Consider the following 16471-nt stretch of genomic DNA (forward strand, 5'->3'; position numbering starts at 1 on the left):
TCCACTTTCAACACTTTTATTGACTGTCACATATATCCCTTGGCTTAAAAAAAACCTGTGGCGTTCTCTGTACTTGTTGAAAATAGATTAGTCTGGATTACCAAGATAGAACATATCTATTGTAGCCCTTGCTTCACATAAAGGCATATTGAGTCACATATGGCTGCTCCACCTTTGAGAAGTTCCTGCCCATACAAGCTGTAATCTCAGCAGGAGCTGAAAAGCTGTTTCATTCATGAAATGAGGCCATGCCACTGTAAAAGAGGCAACAGATGTTGTGTATCTGTTCCTGCTGTGTTCTGGATTTACCTGAGGGCTTCTGTCATTCATCAGAGAGATGCTGCTGCTGCAAGTTATCTTCTGTGAGAGCAGGAACGAGAAGCTGTTGCTTGTGGCAGGTTGTGTCCCGTTATATGTAATAGGCATCAATTCTGGCTGCTGCTTGAAACCATACTTGCATTTTTTTTCCTCTACTTTGAATATTGAAGATAAAAATAACCAGTGCTCTCTTTAAAGAGAACAATGATTTGTGCCTGGTTTAGTGTGTATAGTGTTTTCTGTAAGAAAATGGATTTTGGAGAGACGCTTTCTATGTTGCTGGAGCAAATACTCATCAGTGTTTCAAAATTTGGATGTGTATAGCATCTCAGTTGCTATAGTCAAATTAACTGCATTCTGAATACTGTGTAGATTAAAAAGTTGGATCTGGAAGCTTTTGCACTTTTTTTTTACTTAGCGTAAATTAAGGTAGTGTTGTCTCTATTTGGGAGCTGTGGTGACCATTCTACATACTGTTTCCTCTTGTTTCAGCAGAAGGATTCCTCCACAGAGGAGTCAGAAAGCTCAGGTGATGAAGAGAAACAGGAAGTAACATCAAATTTCAAAGAGGAACCTAAGGTCACAAGAGACCTTTGTCAAAATACCCAGAAGCCATCCAGAAATGAAACTCCCAGTAAAAAGTAAGCACGTTGTGGGCTTTTGTTTATAAACTGTTGGACCTTTTCTCGCATATTTATGGTTCTGATTTATACCAATGTAAAAATAATTCCTTCAGAGAAATCCAGGGTTCTGTTTTGAAGTTCTTAATATTCCTTTATTTTTCTAGGGAATGTCCTACCTCGACAAGTACAGAAGAAGAAGCTATTCAGGGCATGCTTTCTATGGCAGGATTGCACTATACTACATGTTTACCAGGTCATACTCAAAGCACAGACTGCACAGGTAAAAGAACCTCTCTTCAGGAACACAGAAGCTATCCCAGGAGTCGGCATAAAGACAGACAGCCATCTCAGAGCCACAAAACAATAGAATGTGGTAGGTATCTGAACTAATGATGCTGCTGCTCTCTGCACTTTGACAAGCTGCTCAGAATAAGCACTTAAAGTTACATCTTTAGCTTTGTAGTCAAGTTTTTAAGTAAATCAGACTGACGTTTAAAGAGGCATGTTCTTTGGTTTTGTTTTGTTTTTTTTTTCCCATAGAAAGTAAATGTTACTTCTGAAAACTGGGACAGACCTAGCTTGAGAGGTCCTTGGAACCGTCTTCTAAATATTGCCATCTAAAAGTTTTGTGGCATCCTTACAAAAGTGGCAACGTTGTGGCTAGTCTCCTTAATTGAAAGTGTAGTCTCCTTCAGAAAAGATTAACAGAACCTTCATGGTTGCAGTTTTCATGGCATGTGTGTTAGCTGTCCATAGGAACCTGCTTGGTGATTTTTCATGTGTCTTTGGAAGGCATATTTGGCTTAACTTCTGAAATTCTTTAAAGGAGATAATAATCTTGAAGAGGAGAATTCAAAGGTGATTTTTTTTTGTCAGTGGCATTTGTTTTGTCAGTCAGACATCTGTTAAATGCATTTTGGGAATGACAGCAGAACATTAACACTAATCCTCTCAAAGGAATGAAAATCACTTCTTGGAGCAGAGAGAGTCATCATGTTTGAAAATTCTTTACTTGAGAAGGAAATGAAAGAGCATTATAGCTTTGCTGATGTGAAACAAATAGAACTCCACCATCAAATAGGGTGCTAATTCAAAGAACTAGTAGTATGTTGTTTTTTGTTTACATGGATAACAGGAATGCCTAGTGAGATGTCATGGACTGTGTTCTGGTAATTGAAGCTGTATGTCCTTAAAACCCACCAACCAAATAAATAAATAAAACGACCGCCAACAAAAAACCATAACCAGCAAACCACACAGACACATACAGTGCCTTTCCATCTTTGTAACTTTATGAAAAACGTAATATCCAGGTTTCTAAGTTGTGGTGGGTTGATTCAGGCCAGCAGCTGAGCACCCACACGGCCACTTGTTCTCTACCTCTGCCTGTGGGATGAAGGAGAGAATAGAAAGAGCAAAAGTGAGAAGGTTCATGGGTTGACATAAAGACAGTTTAGACGACAAATGAAAGGGGAGAAGCAGCAAGTGGCGCAAAGACAATCGCTCACCACCTTCTGCAGGTGGACTGGTGCCCAGCCAGTCTCTGAGCACTGACTACCTTGGAAGATTGCCTCCCCCCCAGCCTCTTCCTGTACTCCCGTTTTTATTGCCAAGCTTGACGTTATATGATATGGAATATCCCTTTGGCCAGTTCAGGTCAGCTATCCTGGCTATGTCCCTTCCCAATCTGTTGCCTACCCCTAGCCTACTTGTTGCAGGAGGCAGAGTGGGAAAAGAGAAAACTGTGACACTGCAAGCACTGTTCAGCAACAGCCAAAACTTTGGTGTGTTATCGACACTGTTTTAGCCACAAATCTGAAATATAGCACCATATGGACTGTTAGGAAAAAATTCCATCCCGGCTGGACCCAGTACGTGTGTCAAACTCCAGGGGCGAGAAGGATGACACTGTGCTTCTTAGCTAGCAGGTTTTGCAAAACCTTTCCGTCTCTCCAAATTCGAGTTGAATTGGTGTCAGTGTTGTAAATGTGTTTTTAATGTGCACGCTTCTTCTATAGGCCCATCAGCATACATCTTCCATATGTTGTACCTGAATAGCACATCAGGGCTTAGAAACAATACGATCAATAATACCTGAATATTAAATGCCCATCTTTGTATGAACTCCTCATGATACAAATCCATGGTAGAAGGCTGTGGTGTAACAAAGAAAGTAAGCTGTCTTCAACAGCAGTACTTTCAAATTTGAACAATTATATTTGTCTGACCTTCTTGCTGTGGTATATGAATCTTTAATTAGGTGTATTTATACTGTGAGATTGTTTTTCCAATTTAGTGTGTAGAACCAAGCAGCTCTGATAACTTTTAGTTTGTATCTAGGAAATATTTTCCATTGTCTTTTCCTTTCTTTCTTGTTTTAATTTTAAAGTCATTCAAATGCATAATTAGCTTTGTATTCCTAGTTACTGATTTTAAAATTTAAGTTTGTTGAATTTCCCTTTAGGTAGGTCTGTGAAGGAAGAGGAAGGAGACTTGGGGACTTCAGCATGGGCTAGACACTTGAATGAAGCTTCGAGGATTACCCCTCAGGTAAAGCAATACTTTAAACAGTTTGAACACATTTTTATAGGAAAAAGAGGTCATGAAGTTGTAAGTACAGAACGAATGGTGGACAGGTCTTTCCACACTGCATATCTGATAATAGATACTTCTGGTTCTGGTAATGGAGTATTTTTGTCATGCCTTTTTTCATTTTTGTTATTTTGTTTTTTTTCCTTTCAAACTGTCTTCTGTCATAGTAGCTTGTATTAAGATGCTCAGGGCAATATCTTGAAAAATAAAAAATACTTAATAAAAAAGTGTGAACTTAGATTCAGTCTTAACTGGGGAAGCACTGTGTTGTTTGTTCGGTGTTATTCCCCACCAGAGCATCAGAACAAGTGGAACCTGTTGATAGTATTTATAGTAAAGATACTTGCTTAGGAAACTGGTACTGCCAAACTGATACAACCTTTCAGCAGCCAGCAGGTAGGAATATTTTTGCTTTCTGATGTCCAGGTGGAATCCAGCAAGGAATATATAAATGAAAGGCGGTGTGTCTCACACTCAGAACCTTTTTAGTATTTCTAAACTTGTCTAGAACAATTACAGTTGCAAAATAACAGTGCTATTTAGTAGCTGTATTTTAACTGCATTTCTTGTAGATTTGTTTTTTTGGGGGTAAGAATATCTAACTACACGATACTCCTTACAGTTTGTAATTCCCAATGTAGCATTGGTTCTCTCATCAGCTGAATATTGAAAACAGATTGCCTGTTTAAGCAGTCAGTGATTGTGGTGTGGCTTGCTATAGAGGCCGGTTTGATCAAGAACAATTGCATTTGTTTTGATCACTGTAAACTAGAACCAAGAAGTAGAGAAATTGAGATTGTGTCATTAATCTATAGCATTGCCGTTAAGCGCATATGGAAAAGCTTGCACAGAGATACTATATTGTATCCTATTTTTAAGAAGTATCTATACTAAAAGAAATGATGGAATCATAAAGTGGTCAGACACTGCTGAACTGAAATATCTTTTTTAAAAACAGTAGTCTAATTAGAAAAACTAGAGTGAACCTATAGCCAGAAGGTTTTAACTCCTACCTTTTTTTCTACTCCTAATTTCCATACTAGGATACAAGTAAGACTCAAAAATACATCAAGAAAGAGGGTGCATCAGAAGCTAATCATAAGATTCAGGAAAACAGAAGTATAGTCCACAACAACAGCTTGAGTTTTCAGCATGGCAAATATACACGAGACTCCAGTCTAATTCAAGGAGAATGTCGGCTGAGTGATGGCAGCCTTAGCCCTGACAGGCCGTATGGTGAAACATCCTTGTCCGTACCACTTCATCCAACAAAGAGGCCAGCATCAAATCCACCCCCTATCAGCAACCAGGCGACAAAAGGTAATGTTTATCTCTGTCCTCTTGCCAGAGTGGAGAGACAAAAAACCCCAAAAGGACTAGGAAAAAGAGCTTGTGAACATCAAAAAGAGCTGTTAGATGCAGAAACTGAAAAAAAAAGGACAGGCTTAGACCTTGAGGAAAAAATACAAACTGGGCATCCTGTGGACAGTCAAACTTTTGCACAGAATGTGTGGAGGTGGAATTAAGAGAGATGTAACTAGGTGTGTGGCCAGATGAAACTTTCATAGTTCCTGTTGCACCTCTGCAGGTGTTATCTGTTATGCGTTTATTACCACAACTATCCTCTGAAACACTGGCCTCAGATTTGTTTAATGAAGTGAAGGTTTAAAAACTGTGACACTTCAAAAAATAGTCTGATGATCATACTATTTAGTTTTTAGTTTCTAGTTTATTTTCTATAATTTACTTAAGGGAATAACTTGAGCAAAATTCAGAAAGCACAGTTTAGGTTCTCCCCTACCACAACCACTGCCCTTCAGTAGACTGGAGACATTTGTAAATAATTTTTTTAACAGTTTTTTTGCAGTTATGATTCCCTGTTTGTTTGCTTCCAAACAGATCAATGAAGAGTGGGTTTTTTTGTGTTGTGTTGTTTGTTATTTTTTTAAGTTGATTCAGGTGAAAATTTTGCCTGCTTCCTCTTGAAAGCTAGGTTTCATCTTTGTTCTACAATGATAAAAATTTGTTCTGAAATTCCCAGTTGAAGTACTTGGATTTCATTTTTCAGGCAAACGTCCAAAGAAAGGAATGGCAACTGCTAAACAGCGCCTTGGGAAGATCTTGAAGCTGAACCGGAATGGCCATGCACGCTTCTTTGTTTAATGTAGCTGCTACTTCTACTACTGCTGTCTTTCCTACACAGACCAGTATTGAGGTCAACAGAGCCTGGAGCTGCTGTTATTCCTCTGCTTGAAGCAGACTTGCATGTACCATATAAAACACTGCCTGATGAACAAAATTGAGAAAGAAAGAAAAAAAAAACACAACAAAAAAAAATCACAAACAAAAAAAAAAACCAACCCAATGCTGCATTTTCACTGTGCCACACCTGCTCAGCAATAACCATACGGGAATGGGGAAATCTTCAGAGAGACATGGACTGTGGGAAATAGTCTCTCATCAGGGCTTGAATATCATTTGTTGCTGGTAGTTTCTGACCTAATTAATGAGGGGAAGATGATGAAGGTGGTTTATCAATAATTTATTTCTGATAGATTTTGACAACTTTTAAATTCATTTAAAAAACCTATTTATTTGGAAGACTTTTTTTGTGGGGGTTATTAATTTAGATTTAAGAATGTGAAAGTTTTTAATTGTTTTGATAATGTATGTTTGGTGCAGTGGAGAGCCACATTAATTGTGATTAGTCTGGACTGCTAAATTTGATGTTCAGGTTATAGTCTTAAATAGGGGTGAGATGCATTATTAATTATTTTTTAAATTAAGGCATATGTAATCTTATTTTTTTTTCCTGCTTTTTGTAAGCTATTGGCTGGGCTTCTGTTGACATGCAAGTTGCATATTCTCTGCCAGCTTGATTATTTTTTTGACCTGTCCTCTTTAATACAGATTTATTTATTTGATGGACTAGAAGAGACTCCTAAAGACAGAAGAATCTTCTTATGTCAATCCAGTAGCTAACTTGTTTTAAACTACACCCCTTTCCTCCAAATTGGAGTGCATACTTTTCCTCCTGATGATCTGTCTGTGATGATTTTCTTCTGTAAAAATGCCCCCTGAAATTGTATTTGTACAGGTTATTTAAGAGTTGGTGCAAAGGAAGGAAACCTAACAGATCTTTTTGGAGGAACGGGGACATCAGTTAAGATAAATGTTTCTTCAGAACAATTACTTTGAAATAACTCGTAAGATATAGATTGCAGTCTTAAGATTTGGCTTATTACTTAATGTAGCATTAAAATATTATTGTACTTTAAACACATTTTACTGAAGAGTCAGGAAGGCAGGAGAATGTGTGTTGCTTTCAAAGCTGGGTGAGACAGCCAATTAAAAGTCTTAACTGGTGCATATATAAGCATTAAGTAGCTTACTGGTAATCAGAATGATCATTTGTGTCAGGCTTCATACAGAGCTGATAGCAAATGCCGATTCTGAATTATTGTAAATACTTTTGATTTAAAAATTTGTATTTTTCTGTAATATAAAATTAAATATTTAACTTTTGGGGGATGGGGGTGAAGGTGGAAAGAGGAATACTTTTACTTGATTCTGGAAAAAGGGCATTTTGCAGGGTCCAGCCAAAATGTAAACATTAATATGCTAGTGACGACAATATTGTTGGTGGTTTGGGGTTTTTTTTTTGGTTGCTAAGAGTAAAAATACTCATATCCAAGTCATTTAATTGATTTAACTTTCCATAGCAGTTTTTCCTTCCTCCATATTCTATACTGGAATCGTTTTCTCTTGTGATTTAAAACCAGATTCAGTCGGACTTTCCAAAGTATTTGTTCAGAGTTATTGTTATCTAGGCTAGATTATGAATGCCTTTACAAATTTATGGAAAGAGTTCTGATGTCAGGCAGTTTTGCTTGTTGCAGGGTCAAAACTATTTAGTGCTGTGTTACCCTGTTTCTAAATTGAGGAACATCAAAACATAAGGCAACTGCAAATAAGTCAGGCAGCTTTCATGACTTTACTTCCTCTGAAGCTTGAAGACTCTTCACTTCGGAGTGTTTTTTGCAGCCCTGCTTTTACATTATATTGACGTGACTTTATAGTTTTGTGTGTGTGTATATGGGTGAATATTTTTAACCTTGTTTTATTTGCTAAATATGGTTTCGCAAAAACATGTTTTCAGTATTTTTATTTTTTTAAAAATTAATGCAAGCTATCAACATTGTTTAGACTGTTGGGAACAGAGGTAACAAAGGATTTCTAAAAGACAGAAAATAAGCTAAGAGATACTCTACAGGTGCTGAAAGTGACTATAAGTACTTGCTGTTCTCAGGTGCTATGTTTTGCAGATGGAAATAGTTACTAGAAGATAGTTAAAATATTCTCTTTTATGTTCTCACCAAAGTCAGTCAAACAAATAAATGTTGTCAATATTAGTTAAAATTGTATACCTGTATAAATATTCTCTGTGCTTAAGCTTGAGCAAATGGATTAATGCCTGTCAGGCTTTGGAAACTGTTTTAGCTTTAGCATATTGAACCAAACTGTCTCCTCCTTGCTGGCTGTGTAATTTTCAAGAGTAGAAAGTTCTAGTTCAGGGCAGCAGTCAGATTCAGAGAAGAATGAGTTCTCTCTCCTTAAAGGCAGATTTTTGAGAACACGTACCTGAAATAGAAGTATGCCAGAATAGAATCTGGAGTAAGGAATTTTAAAATATGGAATATGCTTTGTTGTACATGGACTGGCTTATACGAAGTCTTTTCTGACCATCCGCATTTATTTATCTGTATTTTACTATTGGAACGCAGATGTGGCTGGACCCGTATATGTTATTTCTTCTTGGTTTTATTCTTTCTTTACTTTCTACCTTTTTTTTTTCCAAAGTGGCTCTCCACTGTCATGAATTTATGTAATAGTCTCTTCACAGGCTATCAACAGGCAGAGGTTCATTCCCATTTTCTTCAGATACCCATGCTTCCAGCAGAAGTTAATTCTGATGTTCCACCTCAGAACAAGTGATTTACAAGAAATTGTCATGATAAGCAGTATTAAAAAAGAAAAAAAGAAAAAAAAAAAAAGAAAAAAAAAGAAAAAGAAAAAAAAGGGAAGAAAAAAGTCTCCTGGTAGCTCATGAAGAGGATGTGGTGACCTCACTTGTTTTGTGTACTTGTATGTAGGGATATTTTTATTGTGTTCTAGATGAAACACTACTGCAGCAATCTTTCTGTAGATGGACTGCACCGTATGTTGTTGTAGTGGAAAGAGCCCTATTTTTTTCCTTGCTGTCTCACTTGGGGTGGAAGAGGGAGGGAGTAGGGAACACTGACTGGACAACAAAGAGAATGAAGCCTGCTATGGTAACTCATTTTCAAGGATAATCTTTTTTGAAAAGCCAGAGAACTTGGATTGGGCATAAAACTTAATTATTATTTTTTTTAAGAAAGAACAATAAGAAATGAAATGTTGTAGGGGTTTTCCCGTTCTCTTAAGTTCTTACGTTCCTGCAATTGAAAAAAAAAAAAAGAAGCAAACATGAAAATGGAAAGACCACCTAGAAACTATATCAAAGACTCTTCCAGCAACTTTCCCTTTTCTTTTCCTGCTATACTTGCTAATAAACACTGGCTACAAGGTAGCCTTTGTTGACCTTTGAGGTAGATTACCTATGCAACCTATAATACTCTTCATGAATCCATTCCTAAAGACAATTTTGAAAGGGTTAGATGTTGAGAGTTAAAATTGTTGCTTTCTGATCACATGGGGGATTTGGGGGGGTTTTGTTTATTTGGTGGTTGATGTGCTTGTGTTACCTTTAGTAGACATATTAAGAGCACAGTGTCGTGATCACATTTTAGAAGCTTCAGCTTTCCCTAGGCTTTGCTAAATGGCATAAGCTACCTTCATTCACAAGGCCATGAAGTTGTAAATGTTGAAGATTTCTGCAGGGCTGACGTGAATCTTGCTACCCCTCTTTTTCGTAATGGTGGAGACTAAGCAGAACTGAAGCTAGAACAACCTGGTACTGCAAGCTTATAACTAGTGCCCTGTTCAGGCTCCACATGCCCACGTATCCCTTCACACCCCCACCACGACCCCCAATCTAGTGTCTTTCCAGCGTTTCATTCACGTAATACTTCCAGACCATTGAAAGCTGTTCGTAGCTCTGTGGTTGAGTGAGCCCAGAGCTACTCTTTCACAGAAGAAATATAAATGGAACCAAGGGCCTTACTGTTTGTGGTTAAACAAGATTAAAAGCTGCAACATCCATTTTTCCAAAAAAAAAAAATCCCCAAACAAACAAACAAAAAAACCCAAACAAAAAACACCCAACAAAAACCACCCTCGTAACCCTCTTTTTGGGAGCGTATGAGTGATGAATCATGCAGTGGATGGGTAATATAAGTAGCACTGATAAAGAAATGCATGTTCTTCATAGGCTGCATTTCTGTTTGGAAAAAAAGACTTTTTCTACTTTTAATATTAATTAAGCCATAAGAGTTTCATGCTGTCAGAAGGGAATGAAAGGGATCACTTTAAGAGATTATATTGATATGTATTGTCACTTCTGCTGGGAAATGTCTATTGCTGCCAATGCTTTGGTGAATCTTTTTTTTTTTTTTAAAAAAAAAAAAAACACGGAATTTGGAGGAAAAAAAAAAAAGAAAAAGGGGCTAGTTCTTGGCTATATTTACTAGTTTTGTAGTAATGTTTTGCTGGCCCGTTTGTCGTTTCCTCTCCTTTTTCTACTCTCATAGTCTGATTTCTATCTTTCCTTCTAATGTCTCTGAAAATACTAGCTTGTCTGCTCAGTAGGGGTCGGTGTATGTGTGTCTTCCTTTTTACAGAAACGCACTACTGTGTTAAGTATTTGGCTGGGAAATGGGATGCTGCAGCTTTAAGAGCATTTTTTTCAATTCATAACAGTATTTCCCATCCTCTTTTGCCTGCAGGCAGGGAAAGTGTATGTACAGTATTTATTTTGTTTCGATTTTACTTTAAAATTGTAAGTTTCTATAAGTAGTTCACATTGATTATTCTAGGGGAGGACAAGTGGCTTTGTTTAAATTTGTATTTGATATTCATAGTTTCCACTTTCTGTACTTTAAAATACTGAAATTAAAAAATTGTATTGCTTATGTTTTGATTTTAGCACTCTAAAGCGTTTAATTTCTTCAGACTTCTGCTCATTTGCTTCAGTGTAAATACAGAAAACTGTACAGAATATTGTGAGGAGAAAAAAGCTTTTCTAGGTCAAATCTCTGTGCCCTTTACTTGTTGCATTTTAAAGAAGAAATTTTCTGGAGAAATGTGATGTGAGAGGGAATATTCTCATACTGTTTGGTTTTTTGTTTGTTCGGGTTCTTTTTCCCCAAGTGCAAATCTCACTTCAATTCAAGTATATTATATGTCAACTAAATGCATTTTGTGAAGATATGTATAGTCTTTTTGAATCCTAATATAAAAGGGAGGTGGAAGTGTTTGTGATCCATCATATTAGCAGATCTAGAACTGTAAGAAGGATGTCAAATTGTATTTTCATGTTCTTGCTCTTGGTTTTTGTTCAGGTTTGTCTTGTGCTACTGATGACTGTCTCATCTCTTGATTTCTTTTTTTTTTTTTTTTTTCCTTTTTTTCTTCTTTTTCCTAAGTGTGTGCAGTTTCTGGAAGAAGAGATTTCTCTTTCACACTTCCATGTACTTTGTCATACTTGCTTTTATCCTGGATGACTTCTCTGCTGATTTCTCCCACCACATGTCATCTTCTGGTTTACAGTTGTCTGTGCTCCCTAATTTGACTCCATGTGGCAGCCCAGTGTTTGCATGTGGGTACTCTACTTGGGGGTAACGGAAGCATTACTTTGCTGCGCTCCAACTTCGTGTAATACATTTTCTTCCGCAAATAGGGCTCCATGCTGCTGAACTGCGTCAGTGCTGTGATGGGCAGCTGCTTAGATTCCAAGGATGGTCGCTTTATGAGAGCCTTAGGTAAATGATGCAGAACTGGCGTTGGAAGAACCAGGTGGCAAAAGGTGTTTGATTTGAGCACCCTCTGCAGCTACTCAAGTTTACTTCGTAGCCTGGCTTTTAGTTGACAGAGAATTTATGGTTGACTATGATTACTAGATCTCTTCATGGACCAGGACTTCATTGTGCCAGGTGCTTTACAGACAAAGAACAAGAATGCTGACCTCATCAAACCGTGTACTGCTTAAGTATAACATTGAACTAGTTTAAAAAAACCCCACAAACTAGTAAGTTCTGTGGCCTAAAGTTTAAAACGTGGCAGTGTTGTAGATTTTGGGGGCAGAAACTTCTGTGCTGTTTCAAAAGCAAATTTCATTTGAGTGGAGTAAGAAATTATGAGGAAAAAATCATAATTTAAGTACAGGGGGTGAAGATTAAATGTTTCTATGTCCAGAAATCTGTTCCTGCTGCATTTTGACATGCCTTTACATCTTTTCAATTAATGTGTTAAAACTGATTTTAAATTTGGTTAGCCAAAGATTTGCCAAAGATCTGAAAGAGCTTTTCGTCTGTCAGAGCAACCATGTATTTTGAAAAAGTCTTGATCACTGTGATTGAAGAGCAATGCTACAACCTTCCATCAGACAGACTTATCTGGATTTGTCTCACTGAACTCGCTGCTCATACTGATGTTTTGGTCTTAGAAGAAAGCGATACACTTAAGAGAGTGCCTCAGTGGGCCACAAATACAAGTTTTATACCCATATAAAAACCTATATAAGCACCTTTACTATTTCACAGAATGTATTTGTCCTTTTGTTTTTGCCAGCTACGCTCCAGAGCTTTTCTCTCTGACTGCTGTTTGGCAGATAATAAGTAGGATAATGCACTGCAAAATATGTGAAATATCTCAAAGTGCTGCTTTAAATGCTACTGGATAGCCTTCAGCACCTGGAGCTGTATTTCCATTAAAAGTCAGTGTTTCTGGTTTTCTGCTTTTCTGTTTGGGGAGGATGGAGAAATACTTACCTGGATTGTTCTTCCCTAAAGGACAGATGGATTTTAAAGATTTCAAGACTACCAAATATGGCAAAAGAATTTAATTTCTGAAGTCAGGGAATGGGCAGGATACCCTTTTTGGTATGTGAAGACTGAAGTTGTTTGTTTTGTTTTTCTTTTTTTTTTTTTTTCTTTTTTTTTTTTTAAATCAACAGTATTCTCCTGTGTTTGAGGTAGAGTACCCCCTTGTAAAGTGCCTACAAACTTGGTTTTGTGTACATTTAGTGAAGTTCAGCGCTTTCTTTAGAAGGTTTGTCATGAGTTGTGAAGCTGTTGTGGTGCTGGCTGTTAGTTAACACAGTCAACCAAACCTCCTCTTGTTTGTTTTGTTTAGATAAAACTTTGGATTGATGATGGAAACCTGAGTAGTAGAATGAATATGGTGAAGTCAATCATGCTCGGTGTTGTTTTCTATAGGAACTTGTTTCTTTCTTTGTGTAGAAGTATTTCTCCAGGGAGCCCTTGAAATTTCACTTTTACTGCTGGTAAGTAATGTCATCTGTCTCAAGCCAAAAGTTGATGAGGACTGAAACTGTAAAACCAGAATGTTATTGTTACTCATTCTGATACAACCAGGAATTTTAAATGCCCTTGTTCCTACAGCGGTCAATGACTAAAGTCTTTACCTGCAGAAGAAATAGTTGGTGACCGAGACGGTGAATAAAGTCTGTCATTGCCAGAGCTCATAGTATTCCACCTAACAGCTGGCTAATAGGACAGTTTGCTTTTGTCTAGACTAAGGTCTGATTTCTCTGAAGCCAGTTATATTCAGTCTTTAGAATAAGTACTGCAAACTTCTGAAGAATTGTGTTTGGCTTAATAGATCTATTTATCTGTACTGCTGCTGTATTTGCTTTGGTTTTGGAAAAAATACTCTACTTTGGAACATATAAGTCAACTAAAAGAACAGTATACAAAGAGTCTGCTTGTTTGTGATGCTTTGCCCCAAAGTTTATTTCTCGTAAGAAATATATTACTTGCTGCAGTGACTGTGAGTAAAGTTCCCACCCATACTTGGAGAATGTGGTATTTATCTGGAAGAAACATTTGCCCTTGAATCATATACCTTGGTGGTAAGCCATAGAGATGCCAGTCGGCTTTTTGTTCTGGTAAAGCTAAAAGCCAACAAAACTTTAGAAACTGCTACTCTGGTCTCCTAAAATAGGATCTGGGCTGTGAAAATGTGGTTTAACTAGGCAGCCTTTTCAGGCTAGTATTAATTTGAAAAAGACACTAAATCGTGCGCTTTATTCTTAAGTTGTTGATTTCTAGGTACAGAAGTTTTGCTTTTTTGTGAAAGATCTTTGCATAGCTCCATTACAGGTCTGGCCCAGTAAGGATTTTCCTGTGCTTGACCAGCACTTGTAGAAATTGTTTTGAATTCCATCATGTGATGGTTATTGAACAGAGTTCTTCCCATGTGGTTAAAGTGCTTCTCCTCAAGAGGCAGCTAACCTCTGTGTTCCCACCTAGTTAGACCTATTGAAGAAGAGCAGCATTCCAAGAGTGCATTTACGATGCCAACTGTCCTAAAAATGGTGTCAGAGCTGGGTGGCTCAGATGAGGTTAGCGTGAAGGGGAACCCTTTTGCCTCTAACTCTGTTCATATTCAGCCCAGGTCCACTGGGAGGGAGGAGAAGAAAAATCTGGGAGCTGTGCAGTGTGCTACTGCAAAATGAGTTGATCGTGTTCCAAAGGCTGCTGGACAGCTGTGCCCGTCATTAAAATAAGCACCACAAGTGATGCTGAATTGTCATCGTCTTAGGAGGGAGACCAAGCATTAAATGGGACATGGCATCTGAATGATCTCTTTCTCTGCAGGCTGTCGGAGAAGAGGGATTAGTGAGATGCTTTGGGAAAATGCAAAACCGTTGGATAACACACCTCTTCTGTGGCTAGATGAAATTATTTTAGGCACCGGTTCTGTTCATCCATTTTCCTCAATATTAAGAGGATTTCACTTAAAGGAGGAGTTCAGTTTGTACAGAAAGCAGAAAGATTTCATGTTACACATCCCACAGTTACCCTATGAGCGAGGTTTGTAAGGGGAAGCGGTACGTCTTACACCAACTGTCCTATTTGGAGAGTGGGAAATAAATGTAATGTTCAGCATTACATGTAATGTAATAAATAATAAAATAAATGTAAAGTTTGGATGCAAGACATTTCCTCTCCACACAAACCTTGCCTTGCTTATGTACTTGCAATACAGGGCCACTGCTAGGAACGGGTAGCTTATGGACTGGTTTCAGTAATGTTGGCATTAGCTTTCTTATTTTAAAGTACATTTTAAATAGCACTTCCTATAGTAATTGAGGAGAAAAATGATGTCATTTGGATGGATTGAATGCGTAATATGCGTAGTTGTCTAGGAGGAGATGTAGGAATAAGGCAGAATTCCCTCGGGATAGTGTGTTCAGTACATTAAAAAACCACAACAACTTCAGAAAGAGGACCGTTCACAAGATTACAAAGCTGAGGGAGTCAGAAATGCTTTAGCAGGCCACAGGATTTCTTTTTACTATACTCAGACTGTCTTCAACCATGGCAGGTACAATATCAAGTGTGTGTGTGTATGTATACACAAATATATATATATTTTTTCCTGTCCCATGTTTTCTGTTGCCTTTAATTTCAAAGAATTTTAAACAATATAGAACGTCAGCTACCAAACTCTAGTAATATGTGTATTTTTACTGTAACTATGATTAAAGGTATGTCTTGACTAATCCTTTTATTACACATTTTAATTGACAACAAAATAATACTGTCAATATTCTTAAAATACTATATTTAAGTCTTTTCCACTTGGTTGGGACATTCAGAGGTTTGTAAACTTTTTCTGCACTGATGCAAACTCTCCCTATGTTTTACTGTTCATGGTTTGAAGTAAAAGATGAGTATCATTCTGAGCCAGACTGTTGTGGTTCACTGAAAAGGACTCTAAAAGACTAGAAACAACCCAGAAAGAAATACTTGATCTGTCAAATATTGTGTGGAGCCTGTACCTCCAGTCATTAGCTGAAGAGCTAAAAGCACAGGTTGTAGTATAACTTGAGATCTTAAAGATGCTATGTTGACTTACCAGATCAAAATGTACATAGTAGTAGAGAATAGAAGGGAAACGGTGTGTATAAAACGAGGTAATTTTTTTCTTAATTAGCTGCAGGAATGCTGGATTTTTCACTGTTTCATGTGCATGGAAGAGTTATACTGAGTGGGCTTAATACCTGAAAGACTGTCAGGTGATAGAAATGCCTGCAAGTAATAGGGCCAAAATCGGGTTGGGTTCTGGCTAGAAGCACCATGGTTTTCTTTTTCTAGGGAAGAATCTGCTTAGATTTGTGCACCTCACCTACAGTCCTACCCGTCGTTTCTAACCAGTTCAGCTGCTGAACGTGCTACACTGACTGTAATGAGGTCTGAATTAATGCCTCAGCAGAGGTAGTGACTTATTTTAAATATGTAGCTGAGCTTCTAAGGGTTTTCAGGTGGTGCTGCAGTTTGCTCTTTTGGGATCCTTGGTCAAGGCTTCTGATGACTGAGAACTCCCAATGCTCACCTGGAAAAAAGTTGTCTTGGTGCTTCCCAGTCCAGCCTGCTGTGCGGAGGAGGCAGGGTGATCCTCTCTGTTGCCTGGGAGCTGCTTTCTCCTATACAGGAATTGATTTAACGGGAAGGCTTTGGATTTGTTTTGTGTATGTGATGAGGGCCTCTGGGATGTACTGGTGAGGGAGAGGAGCAGCCAGTGTCATATTAATTGGCCAGTCAGGGGAGGAACGTGTGCCCTTTAGGAGACTGGAGCGGCAGTCTGCACACATCACCGAGGCACCTGTAAAAGCCAAAAGGGATTTCTCCCATTTTGACTGGTTGACATGTGCATCAGCTCCTGTGGGGCTGTTCTTTTCACTTCTTTCGTTATGTATTCAAACCCTGACA

General features: G+C 37.9%; 1 protein-coding gene across 3 annotated transcripts in view; it reads left to right on the forward strand.

The window, feature by feature from the left end:
* KDM7A (lysine demethylase 7A) overlaps positions 1-6982 on the forward strand; it is a 66819-nt gene extending 59837 nt beyond the window's left edge. For all 3 annotated transcript variants that reach the window (XM_086467996.1, XM_086467989.1, XM_086467981.1), the window contains 5 exons: positions 811-959; positions 1106-1314; positions 3406-3491; positions 4577-4853; positions 5602-6982. In XM_086467996.1, the coding sequence (XP_086324122.1) occupies positions 811-959; positions 1106-1314; positions 3406-3491; positions 4577-4853; positions 5602-5696 (816 nt within the window). In that variant the 3' untranslated portion in view covers positions 5697-6982. The remainder of the gene's footprint in view (positions 1-810; positions 960-1105; positions 1315-3405; positions 3492-4576; positions 4854-5601) is intronic.
* The last annotated feature ends 9489 nt before the right edge of the window (positions 6983-16471 follow it).

Source organism: Leptosomus discolor, chromosome 1 (genome assembly GCF_034619465.1).
Source record: "Leptosomus discolor isolate bLepDis1 chromosome 1, bLepDis1.hap2, whole genome shotgun sequence".
Taxonomy (NCBI): Eukaryota; Metazoa; Chordata; class Aves; order Leptosomiformes; family Leptosomidae; genus Leptosomus; species Leptosomus discolor.